Below are 12,307 nucleotides of genomic sequence, written 5' to 3'. Positions count from 1 at the left end.
CTATACGGCGGTGGTACCCTCGCACCCACTCACATGGCCAACGAGGTGAATATATATATATATATATATATATATATATATATATATATATATATATATATATATATATATATATATATATATATATATATGAGCGAGTTCAGGTACAGCGACGAAGCGCAGCAGAGGTAGAGCAAACGCTAAGTGCTGGTGGACAGAAGGAAGGCACCCTCTTTTCTCTCTATTTTTCTCTTTCTTTCTCTCTGTTGTCCTGGCAAAAAACGGCAGCGCTTCTCCGATCTCGGAGGCCATAGTACACATTGCGTAGAAGTAGGCTGAGCGGGGCACGCGACACAAGAAAGACAAAACAAAGTTGAAACACGCGCGTTTCGCATCGCATATACACACACGCGCGCGCACAGGCACCGCTCGGCACGGAGGCGCACAACTGCCCGGAGAAACAAACACCCTTCCTCCCGCCGCGCGTGCAAGCACAAACTCGCGCTCGCTCGATCCGCATCGTTCGAGCGGGACTCGTCCTCGGAGACGGGCCTGCGCGCTACATGCAGTGCTCGCGGTAAACAAACGGCACGGGAGACGCAAACAAACACCTTTCACGCCCACGTATACAACATGGACGTGTGTATCCTTCCTGCGCGCGCGCTTTGACACTTGGGGCGCTCTGACGTAACGCTATTACAGATTTTCCTATTTCAATTCGGCAATCAGCCCTCCGCGATTGGTCAAAAGCTTTTTTGGACCACCCCCACTTTACCCGTCTGTCATGCATGCGACGTCACGAAAACCGCGATAGCTCCCAATCTGACATGACCTGCACACAAACTGATTATGCGTGATTCGACCGAACAAAAGAAAAATAGTTATTGCTGATTCGCCGCCTTTTCGCCATTAACCCTCTGCTCTTGGTCAAAAGTTTCAGGCTGTACCCACTTCACCTGTCTGTTAGTCGACGTCACAAAACCGCAAAAACTCATTCCGTCAAAGTGACGTGCATGTACGCTTTGTGGATGCATAATATATGCCGAACAAAACTGTTCCCCCCCCCCCCTTTTTTTTTCTGAATAAACGGAGACTTCCCCATTCCCAAAGGAATAGAGGATGGCTGCCGCCGATCGCTCAGGCACTGGCTGCTCGCAGCTGCCGGAGACCATGGGTTTATTTGCATATAACAAAACTTTTTGCGTGGCCGTATAACGTTATCGAGCCCTTTCGGCACGTATACGACATCGCTCTGCCAACTCTTCTTTGCTGAGAATCGGTTTAGCGGCATTTTTAACTGTCCGTTGCACGCCATCTCGATTTTAGACAAGCCACCGCAAGCTAAGTAAGGGAAAGCGGACCAATCGCAGATGCCGGCACCTCCCTCTTCATCCGCTTATCTACTTTCAGTGCGCTGGCTCGGCTCCATCGAAACCCTCTCCACTCGAGCGTGCTCCTCGCCTCATGTTATTCGTTTTGAAAGCAAACAAAAGTGACCTCCTATAAACGAGGAGGGCGTTTGATTGTGCGGTTCAGGCAACGCTGCGGGTCACTTGCCTGATGCTTGCGTCGGCGGTTACGTAAATTTGACGTCAATAGATTGGAATAAAAACATATTGGAATAGTTTCACGTTATAGGGCGCTTCATTTCTCTGTCACCCGTCCTTAAGTAATTTAATTCCTTCATCCCGATTTCGTGTTCCTTTTCTTTTTGACATCCTGCAATTCGGAACGACACCGATCCTTCTAGCGCAGCAACATTGTTATCCTTTCCCTCAAACCACAGACTTGATCATGTATTGTAGTTTACCTCGAGAAAGAACAGAATGTATGGTGAAACCTGTCCGTGGACAGCGCGAACGATAAGCACCAAAGCGCACAGCGCGGGCTTTTGGCAGTCTTCGCCCGCATATAGAAGTGGCCTATAGAAGCAGTTGGCCGCGCGCACACAATCTATATAGTGCATGTGCTTGCGAAATGTACGAGAGGGTTTGCCTCAACAATCGAAACCCTCGTGGCTATTATGGTGCACGGGCCGCCTTCAACGTGAAGGTTCCGTGCAACGTTGCGTCGTCCAAATAAAGTGAATGGGCATACTGCAAATGGACATTTACCCCGGGCTAGAGGTAGCCAGCGCTGAGTCTGTATAAAATAAAGATTATGTTCGCTATATTATATTCCTTTCTTTTCATCCACCATTCCCGCGGGTATACCCAAAACCGCTGAAAACGTGGGCGGAACGCCAAAAGAAATAGCTGCATTATCCTGGCTCTGGACCGAATTCGCGCCTCAATTATTTCACAGCGGAGGCGACGGGTGGAATTTGGGCTGCGCAGGGAAGCTAACTTCTAAGTTTCACATAGAGCGGTCCACAGACCACAACAGTCCCACGTATCTTCCGTCTTCACTCAAGTGTGAGGGCTATAGCTCTGAAAGCGGAGTCAGCCTGTTTCCCTTCACAAGGAATACCGCGAGAGCAGAAATGGAGAGTCGAGGACACGGGTACACGGGAAGAATAAATAAATGAGCATCTAGCGGAAGAGGCCGCAGCGCGCGGGGCTTCGGAGCGCGCTTTGAAGGACCCTCAAGCCGCGCTTCGAGGGCAGATACGATGGCATGCTGGTGGGACGTTCACCGTTTCTGCTCTATAGAGAAGGCCACTAAGAAATCCTTGCCAAATATTCGTTTCTATCGAAATGTACACCATTCAACAGGAAGCAACATTTGTGAGTGCCCATCTTTTCGTTTCTTCCTTTCTTTCGTAATGGTTACGTCTCACAAGAAGGCAGCAGAGGTTTAATACCGTACACATAAGAAACGGGCATCATATTTTTTTCGGCCTTCCCAAACATTTCCTTTCTTTCTTTCTTTCTTTCTTTCTTTCTTTCTTTCTTTCTTTCTTTCTTTCTTTCTTTCTTTCTTTCCACGTCAACCCTCCATGAGTGGGACAACGTTATCTTGCAAAACTTGCTCATTTGGGACTCCGTTCGCTCCTTCTTGAGCTTCTCCTCCAGGCGTTCGGAACACAAATCCAGTGAGTGGGTCAAGCGGTTGAGCGCGGTCAACCTTACTGGGAGTTTAACGCACCGTGCCTTTTCCTAGTATAACGCATGGTTGAAGTGGCAAAAGCGCGAACGGAAGACAGAAACAGAGGAGCGCTGCTCTTCATCTTATGTCGACCCCGATCTATCCGTCTCTCTCATAATCCTTAGAATAATTCTGCCGAAAACGATACCGCGTTTTCTCGTAAAACCGCGTGCACTAATCCGGCGCAGTGACTAATCGGTACTTCGATCTAACTTTGCCGGTCGCTTCTCTGGTCTCTACCCGCGGACCACCCACGGCGATGCAATCCCCGACGAAAGTTGTCGCTGTATACACGCGCTGTTTCTTTCGAAAGGAACCCGGCGTACCTCCAGCGGCGCATTCGCACGCGCCGAGTGCGTACATAATGCGGCCGCGCTCCCGGCTTCCACGCGCGCCGGGCACACACACACAGCTCAGGTGTCGTACCGCTCGGCCGCAGCGGCGTGATTACCGGCCGGCGCTGCAGAAGCGTAGCAGCGGAGCGAGCGCGCGCGCTCGCGGCAAGTCGGCAGGTCTCGCCCGAGATGCCCACCGTTGCGTGTCGGCGGCAGACAGGCCCCTCGCGAACTCGAGCGGACTGCCGCGGCCGCGAGTGTATATACTCTTTTACTCCGCCTTCCACGTTTGCTCACGCACCCGTGCATCAGTGAAGCTTTGGCGCCCAACCAACTCCGTGCAGTGCATCGGAAGGAGACGGCTCTCCTCGGCCAACCATGAACGAGAACCACAAGGGCTCGTCCACTGTCTGCCGCTAATCCTTTTTAGGTGCCACACCGGACGTACGCAAGGATGACGGAAGGATAAGCGGCGCGCAACCTATATCATACCACCTTTCCCGAGAACGCGGATGCTTCCGGGGTTCTAAGCTTTTCGTTCAACAATTGGCTATACGTTCGATATAACGTTAAGCTTCTTATCGCGATTGGCTCCCGCTCCTGTTCTAACGCCACACTGATCCAGCGTACACGAGCCCGTTTTCTTCTGAACACGGGTCCATAGTTTCCGATTGGCTGAAACGAACCGCGGTAGGGTTCGCCGCGCTGCACGGAATTGGCGAGACGGATAATGGCAGCCGTGCCGGGGTAGCAGCGGTACGGGCAACAACTCGGTGGAACGTACCGCCCTCTGTTCAGCTGACCTTAGCACCCATTCTTTCCCGATTTCGCACTTCCTTTTACCGTCACCCTCGCCGAACGTTCTACAGCGGCGACTGCGGGAACGCCAAAGAAAAACAAAATAATAATAAGAAGAAAGACAGTGCGAGGCGACCGCCGGCCCCTCTCGCTCGAGAAATGACGCCGACGACCCACTTCGAGGTGAACAAACACACGCCGTCCAGGAAAGCGAGCGCACGCGGATCAACGGCGACCTTCTCTTTTCTTCGCCGGCCGGCTTGGCTGAGCTCGCTCTGTACACCGCGGAAGCGAACGCACTCTATACGCCGCTCGGCTGCTGGGCCGCAGAGGCAAGTTCGCATTCGACTCGCCCTGCACTCAAATACTCCGTCTGACAAACTTCGTGCAATGCAGCGAAGGCTACAGGACTCGCGTCAGCCAATCGCTAAACCAGACCAGTTACTGCGCTGCACTTAAATCCCACACTTCAATTTCCTCCTATAGAATCTCTTTATGCGCGTGTCCCAGAGGTGGGAGGAGGAGGAGCAGGAGGAGGGCTCGCCCGTGCATTGTGCGCTACTAGTTCTTCCGGGATGCCGAAGCTATCATGCTCAGCCCACGTTAAATAAATAACCTTAGGTGGTCGAAAGTAAGGCGGAGCACTTTCATAGTCCATGTGTTGCTTTGTAGCGCTAAATCCCCGTAATTCAACATTTGAGGAGCCAAATTCACAAAGCTTTTCTTACGCAAGTGCTCTTCGCTAATTATATGTCCAGCATCAGGACTGGCTGTAATTTGTTCTCACGAACAATTCCAGCGTATAAGAGCTTCCTTGTGAATGTGGGCCCAGTTTCTGTGCTCGGCGCCGCCACGGAGTCGTGCACCTATATGCTTCGCGGGTGATGTCGAACCCAGAACCGTGAAATATGCTCTTCCCCTTACTGATGACGTGTGCACTTTCGCGAAGGAACGGAGAAGAAACTTCTCGTAACTCACGGTAACCCGTTGTACGAATCATTGGCCTAACGAAATACGAAGGACGCGCACGCGGTGCCTTCGAAAGCAATTGTTCAGGCCACAGAACGGTTATGGGATGCGGGTGCCGCAGCCTCACTTGCTCTTCGAGTATCGACCGTCAATTCTCGGAACGGCCACGGAGCGTAAACATGTGCGTTTGTATGTACGCCAATCGATCCCGATTCACATCTCTCTCTCTCTCTCTCCTTTTCCCCCCTCTTTCTTTCTCAGAAGACGTCGAATGAACTGCAGGTGCTGCGGCGAATGGCGCAAACGCCACGAGTGAAAGAGAAAACAGGACAGAAAAGAAACAAAACGGAATGGGTGAGATTAGGTTTTCTTAAATCCGCGCGCGTTTTCCAGCGACGGAGCGTTACACTGCGACGCACGCAAATGTGCGGCTGTGTTTGCGTATCTAACGTTAGAGTGAAATAAAACGACAGCTCCTCCAGATGTTCAACGACGTTATATGTAAACCGACGAGAGGACGTTGGCTGCGGGAATGAAAAACACACCTGCAGACTGCCTTAATCGCGTCTGGGTAATAAGCGAATGGAGATAGGAGAAAGTAACAATAATAAAGTTTCTGTTTCACAATGTCTGCGCAAGTGCATGCGGTGACTGTTGCTTTCATTTTCGATGTTGCGATAACGGCAACTGTTAGTCGTTGCATTAACAAAATTCAGTCATACTGTATGTGACTTGCCGATAAAGCTATTGTGAAAATAGCAAATATACATATAAAACTCTGTTATCTCGGATATTTATTGCAGCGCGACTCTGATATTGAAGCATATATTAACGGACCCAAAGTGTTCGTCGCAAACAAAATCAGACTTCCTGTCTGTTATTTTTTTTATGGCATTTCAAAAAGGCATGCCTATAACCCATGAGTCCCCTGGCCGAAGGGCCTCACTTTGCCCAACAAGAGGAAGACATGGAAGTGAAGTTGAAATATATTATCCACCACCATCACCGTTAGGATAATTGAAAACGTAACAATCATATCACACAAGGTGGTCAAAAGAAATCGCTTGCCAATATATGGTTCGAAAACGCCCGCACACCCACACACACAAACGTGTGCGAAAAATACATTATATCTGTGTATGTCCCCGAAAAAGAAAAGAAAGCCACCGAATATTTACCTTGTGTCTTAAATGAGAAGGATTTAGTAATAGTTAGCCGAACGTACGTCAGTGAATACCTTTCTGTTTAAAGCATGTCAGTTCTGCGGAAGCCCGCATGCAAAGTGGCGGAAAGCTCACGAAAGGAAATATTGTGGTTCACCCGACTGTATCACGAAGCTAAAGGAAACCGATAGGGGTTAGTGAAAAAGAAAGCTTCGCAGTATACAAGAAGACCAGTACGGTCTTTCTTTCTTCAACTGTGAATATTTATTGCTAAAAACCTGTATGGGTTTCCCTTGTATTTTGCGTGCAGTCGAGTGGGCGACAATTTTCCTTTGACGATCTGTCTTAAGAGGAAGCTTTAGCTCGGGCCTAACTCCCACGCGGCCTATTCAAATACATGCAAAACGCAAGAACACTTTTCTGGGATAACCTTTGGACCAATTTAAAATTAAATTTGTTGCATTTGAGAGAGAAAGTAAAATTCTAGTGACCGTTTAAAGCGGAAGATCGATTTAGGGCCCGAATTTTGTGGGAAAAGATTTCAAAAATTCGAAAGTTCGTAAAATATAGAAGCACGAAGTTTACAAATTAATATATCTGCATCAAGAAAAGGTACCGCGGTTCTGTAAACGGCATCTGTTGGATCATTCAAAGCGGACAAATTCTATATGTCAATTTATATCTTACGTGAATTTGTTACGTTGCGTACAAGGGTTATGCAGAAGTTTTATTTCCATATTACTAAATTTTTACAGATTCATGTGCAACATATCAATTTTGTCCGTTTTATATGTACTATAAGACGCAATTAACAGAATTGTGGTAGCATATTTCGTTGTTGAGTTAGAGTTTTATAAACTTGATAGTTTCGTCTTCTGGATGTTTGCAGTTTTTGCCAATCTTTAATAAAAGAAATGACGGCCTAAACAAAAAACTCCAAGCGAACAGATTTTAAGTTTTTCTCTTAAATGCAAGTAATCTCGTCAAATTTGGTGAAGTGGTTGACGAGAAAAACGAATTCTCCTTTTGCGTGTATTTAAAGAGGGGCACCCGAGCTAAAGCTACCTCTTAAGCACGACCGAACCGACGCAATGCTTTGCATTCTGTTCAGCTCGTGCTCATTCAAGGCGACGTTACCTCTCGGATTACGTCAGCTTGCTTTCTCTTTGAAAAAATATCTAATTGCTCCGATTGCTAAAATCTCCGTTGCTCCGGTAAAATTACGCCAGCTTTCACGGTAATTAAAGAAAAGAAACCGTAGCAGCATTATTGAAGAGATGTTGCATTCATTAACAACATTCAGACACGTTCTCTAAATTATTATTTCTCATGCAGCTGGCATCGTATCCTTTGTACTTCGGTGGTGTCTTTCGTAGCCGGTCATCTTTGTTCTGCGTTGAATATGTTAGTATTTTATTGCGTCTGTGCGTCTTTTTTTCAGCGCTTCCTGTTGTCGTAATTTATTATTTCATCCCAGTGCTCCCTTACTGAGGGTCCCGGTATACAGTCTTTCATATCAGAACCCTCGTCTGAGTATATTGAAACGTTGTCATCCGACGAAGACAAACAAGCACAGGTGACAATATTTCTAAGCTCCCGTACATTTCACCACCAGAATCAAGCTTCGATTTGCCTCAAATTTTGTCAGAACATAGGCCAGTGCCCGGCTGGCAAAATACTTTATATACTTCCAAGCGCACATGGGGTGGACAAGACAGGCTGATCTAACTATATACGCGTTATCCTACTTCTCAACCCGGCCTTGAATGCAAAAAGAATAATAATAATAATAATAATAAATGGGTTGGTCTTGAAGGGCTTTTGCAGCAACAAAGGCGCGCTTAGATTTGCGTATTAAGATATCTTGGGGAACAATATGAGAAGCCCGCAAGTGGGTGCGCTACTTTCATTATGTATACATTATCACCGCGGACCCTCCGTGAAAGGTCGTCTTTAGCATACCTCTGCGTGCAGCTTTGCCTTCGCATAAGCGCCGCATGAGTCCAGCTCGCTGGCGGCGCGTGCAATGCATTCCGATTCGTTCTGCCAGTTCTGTCTCCGAGCCGGGGAGAGTCGTTTGTTTTCAAGTCGGCGTATAACCAAATGGCAAAACACCGCCACGGGCACCCCGCCAGCGCCGGCGGAATAAGACACGGGGAGACAACAGTACCCGTATTCACAAAAAGCTTTTACGCTAGAATCGTTCGTAAGAGAAAGTTCCAGCCAATCATGATGCTAGGCATATATTAGACAAAGCGATCGACAAATGGCAAAGATCACTCACGTAAGAATAGCTTTGTGAATTCCGCCCCAGTAGTTATGACTCTTCAGATATTTTGTTATTGAAATGAAAATAAAAGAAAGAGATGTAGTCACCCTACAATGGTGACAGCTACTCCTTTTCGCATAGCAGAAACAACAATAACATAAAATATGCATGTAGCAAGAAAATGAAAATAAGCCATCTCATAGGGCCAGAAATCCACAGCACACAGTCCTCCACACCCGCTAACATATATAGAAGGCAATTAATGGAAGGCGCACCACAATGAGTTGAAAACTTTCCGGAGAATGGCCCCGGTACAGCTAAGGGATGATTCTGAGTGAGAAAGTATCTGCTAGCGCCTCTTGATATCCTGAGGCCACAATCGCGAGTTCGTTGGATATGGTGCCAGCACTCTTTTCTAAAACACGCCCAATCAGTGGACCAAAAAAAAAGAAAAAGGAAGCGTTCCACAAAAGCAGTAGCACGGGAACCGTGGCGTCATGGCGCTATTACTTATATGTCCAGTATTTTTCACGTGCAAAACTTATGGAGGGCACATAGTCACTAACTGTCGGACAAGAAAGAGCTCAGACACCTTGACGTTCTATTTTTCGAAGTGTATCATAAGGGCAAGTTTGCGTCATTGAATGAATACACATCTGTCGAAGGAGTTGAGACTTAATTGTTTTGCCGATTCTTAGAATAATAAGATCAGTTAAATCCGGTCTATCTTTATTATTATTATTTTAGAAGCAGCGCGCATACACAATGGCTGCTGTAAAAAAAATATTAAAAGGAGATAACTTAGCCAACAGCTGCCAGCTGGCAAGCGAGGACATCTTTGTCGGGGCATTCTTCGGATGGCGCAATGTTATAAGGTATAATGCTGTAAGGTACGTGTTCACCTGTGCGGGTTTCTTTCGCGTATGCGAATGTCGTTGAATGTGCCAAGCGTGGCATCTCTAATAATTTACGTCAGATGCTTCGAATGACAAACTGCTAAAAGGTGCATGATACCATACAAAGCGTCGTAAGAGACGCAGAGGGAATCGCAAAAAGAAAGAAAAATAAAAGAAACAAAGAAACTCTGGAGACCTTCAGGAACGAACAATTCGAATGCGCACGATGAATAGCAAAGCTGTGCAAGAGCTGTTTTCTCGGCTGTAATGCATTTATACATCACTCACAAGCTCCCGCTGCTTTCATAAAGAGCGGCCGCTACACGAAAGCCGTTGCTTCGCAGCGGACGGGAGAGAGGGACTCGTGAGGAACAAAGCTCGTCCGACTGGCACTCGTAACCTGGCGTGACGGCTTTTGAACCGAATAAGGGAATATACGACGAAGCAGTCTCCCGACAACCGTAAGTGAGAGAGAGAGATAGAGGCAAAAATAAACGAAGAAGACATAAACCATTGCTTCCGCAGTGGGTCAATTCGCAGAACCCATACCACCTCTTCCCGGGCCACAACTGTGGAAGAAACCACGACGTCGACGCCGCTCAGAAACGAGAGCGTCCCCGAGCGATTTTCGCGAGCAGGCAAGGAACGGCTCCCCCAAGCTGTCGGAGTAGTTTTCCAAGCGCCGCAGCTTCGCTCGCTTCGACCCCGGAAGAGATCATGAGGCCGTGCGAGTGAGGAGGGAAAGGGGGGAAGCCGCGCGGCGCGAGAAACAAAAAGCGAGAGAACCCCCTTCGCCGCCGCGCCCGCAAGCCGGCCGGCCGGCTTCTCCGACAGCGCGCGGAGAGAATAGAATAGGGAACAGCAAGAGCTTCCAGGACCAAGCAAACACGCACACAACCTGCCGCGCGGCTGCTAGGCGTCCCGTGGGCCTCGGGACGCAGAGAAGGGCAGCGGTTGCGCTGTGTGCTCGGACCCCGAGTAAGTCAAACATGCACAAACGAGCCGCTGCGGCGTTCCGTGGATCGAAGCAAGGCGGCAAGGGGCGAGGAGGGCTGCTGCGGAGTTGCGACACACGCGCGAGAGGTGCTCTCTGCTGTGAGGCATTCCCGGGAAGGAAGGAGCAAAACAGGCCGTGACGTCAGGTTGACGTCGCTGCGCGTGCGCCGGTTCGCGAGGGGCGAGGCGCGCCTCCATGTTTGTGTGTACGCAGCAAGCGAGGCCGCGCCGGCCGGCTTTCGTTTGCGCGGTGGTGGCGGCGCACAGCTGATCGGCGCCGCGCCTACAGGGAGCCACTGCGCGCGCTCTCATACTGCCCGGGCTTGTCCGGACAGGGAGATTTTCTGTCAAGACAGGTTGGAAAAGCAATAAAAGGAGCACGACGTTACGTTTCGCACGCGGCGCACGGCGACCCGCTTACGAGCCGAAACCAGCTGTATCCTCGATCAGCTGGGAGCGCGGCGGCCCTCTCGCGAGCTTGCGGCCATACCGCTGGCCGGATGACGAAAGCGCCGAGGAAAATTTAGGAGGGAGTCGGACTTGTAACATGGGATGACAATCTGAATAAAATTGATTTGGGAGGCGGACTCACTTTATGGAAGGCGGCACATCGATGCTGAGTGAAGAGGCTCGCCGCCGGAGCTCGCCCTGACCTTCGGCAAGCCGCGAATAGTCCGTGTCCAAGTCCTGTAGGCGAGCTGATTTGCGGCTCTCCAAGAGTCGCACCTCTTCCAGGCGCTTGTGGACCGTCTGCGTGATGTGCTGGTTGTGCTGCGACGGCTGGATGCTGATGACCACGTCGTCGCGCACGGCGTCGTGCTCCAGCACGACGCCGGACACTTCGCGGCCGTTAAACGTCACGTACACGCGCTGGCCGCTCTTGAGAGTGAGGCCCGCTATGGTCTGGAAGCCCGGCCCGATGAGCTCTTCGCCGCGGTACTCGCCCGTCGTCTTGTCGGCGAACATGACAGTGTAGATGTTCTCGTCGTCAGTGTCCGTTTTGGTCGCCTGAATAACACCAGGCATGTGGTTGCCGTCTGCCGTAGGGGCGCACACACGCGTGCCCAGGATCGAGCGCTTCGCCAGCCGCTTGCCCGTCGACATGTCGCCGCCGCTTCCTCGCGCGCGCGTAGCTGTCGCTCTTCTCGCTATCCTCCCGTTTCACGTACGCACACTCACGATTTCACCACCTGCTCAAGCCAGAGCCGGCGCACTGACATGCTACTAGCCCGAGGGAATAACACACAGCCGACAAACACCGAGAGGTCCGCACCGGTGCGCCGTGGGGACAACCGTTCGCTATCTTGAGCACAGCTGGCCGATCTTCTCCTTCCCCCACACTTCGGGCCGGCTCCGCTGCCGCGCTCGACAACAAAGCCATGTGATTCTGGGGGCGCTCCGATTGGCCGCTCAGCTTCTGACCTATTTCCTCATTGGCTGTCGCCGTTGTCAGGCGGCCATGGCGTTCTAGCCAAGGTCCCGGATGTTGAGCTGCGCGCGATGCGGTGCCGGCCGCTTGTTCGTGAAAAAAGCTTGACTATCACCAACAAACACCTGTGTTTTAATTGTTTCCCGTTCCTTGCGTCAATGTGGCATCGGTAGAGACGAAACAATGCTGATTTAGCGCTCGACAACTGCGTCTAGCGGTGCGCGTGGCCCCGCCCAGCTGGCCAAAATGTAAACATGTTTACGGCGGTGCTGGGGGCCGCCGGCAACCCCCGAAAAAAAAAAGGAAGCTTGCGGCATCGCTTTGTTACTGTGATGTTTGGAAGAATGATCTAACTCAGCACAGGTAATGCGTTTCGGACGTCGCCT

General features: G+C 50.0%; 1 protein-coding gene across 1 annotated transcript in view; it reads right to left on the bottom strand.

Annotated features, from left to right (window-relative positions):
* The window catches only part of Glut4EF (Glucose transporter 4 enhancer factor), a 125,517-nt gene extending 113,669 nt beyond the window's left edge, over positions 1–11,848 (bottom strand). The window contains exon 1 of the mRNA XM_065427841.1: positions 11,085–11,848. Within this exon, the coding sequence (XP_065283913.1) occupies positions 11,085–11,596 (512 nt within the window). The 5' untranslated portion in view covers positions 11,597–11,848. The remainder of the gene's footprint in view (positions 1–11,084) is intronic.
* Positions 11,849–12,307: the final 459 nt, after the last annotated feature.

Source organism: Dermacentor albipictus, chromosome 3, assembly GCF_038994185.2.
Source record: "Dermacentor albipictus isolate Rhodes 1998 colony chromosome 3, USDA_Dalb.pri_finalv2, whole genome shotgun sequence".
NCBI classification, from domain to species: domain Eukaryota; kingdom Metazoa; phylum Arthropoda; class Arachnida; order Ixodida; family Ixodidae; genus Dermacentor; species Dermacentor albipictus.
This window is presented reverse-complemented; position numbering and strand designations above follow the sequence as displayed.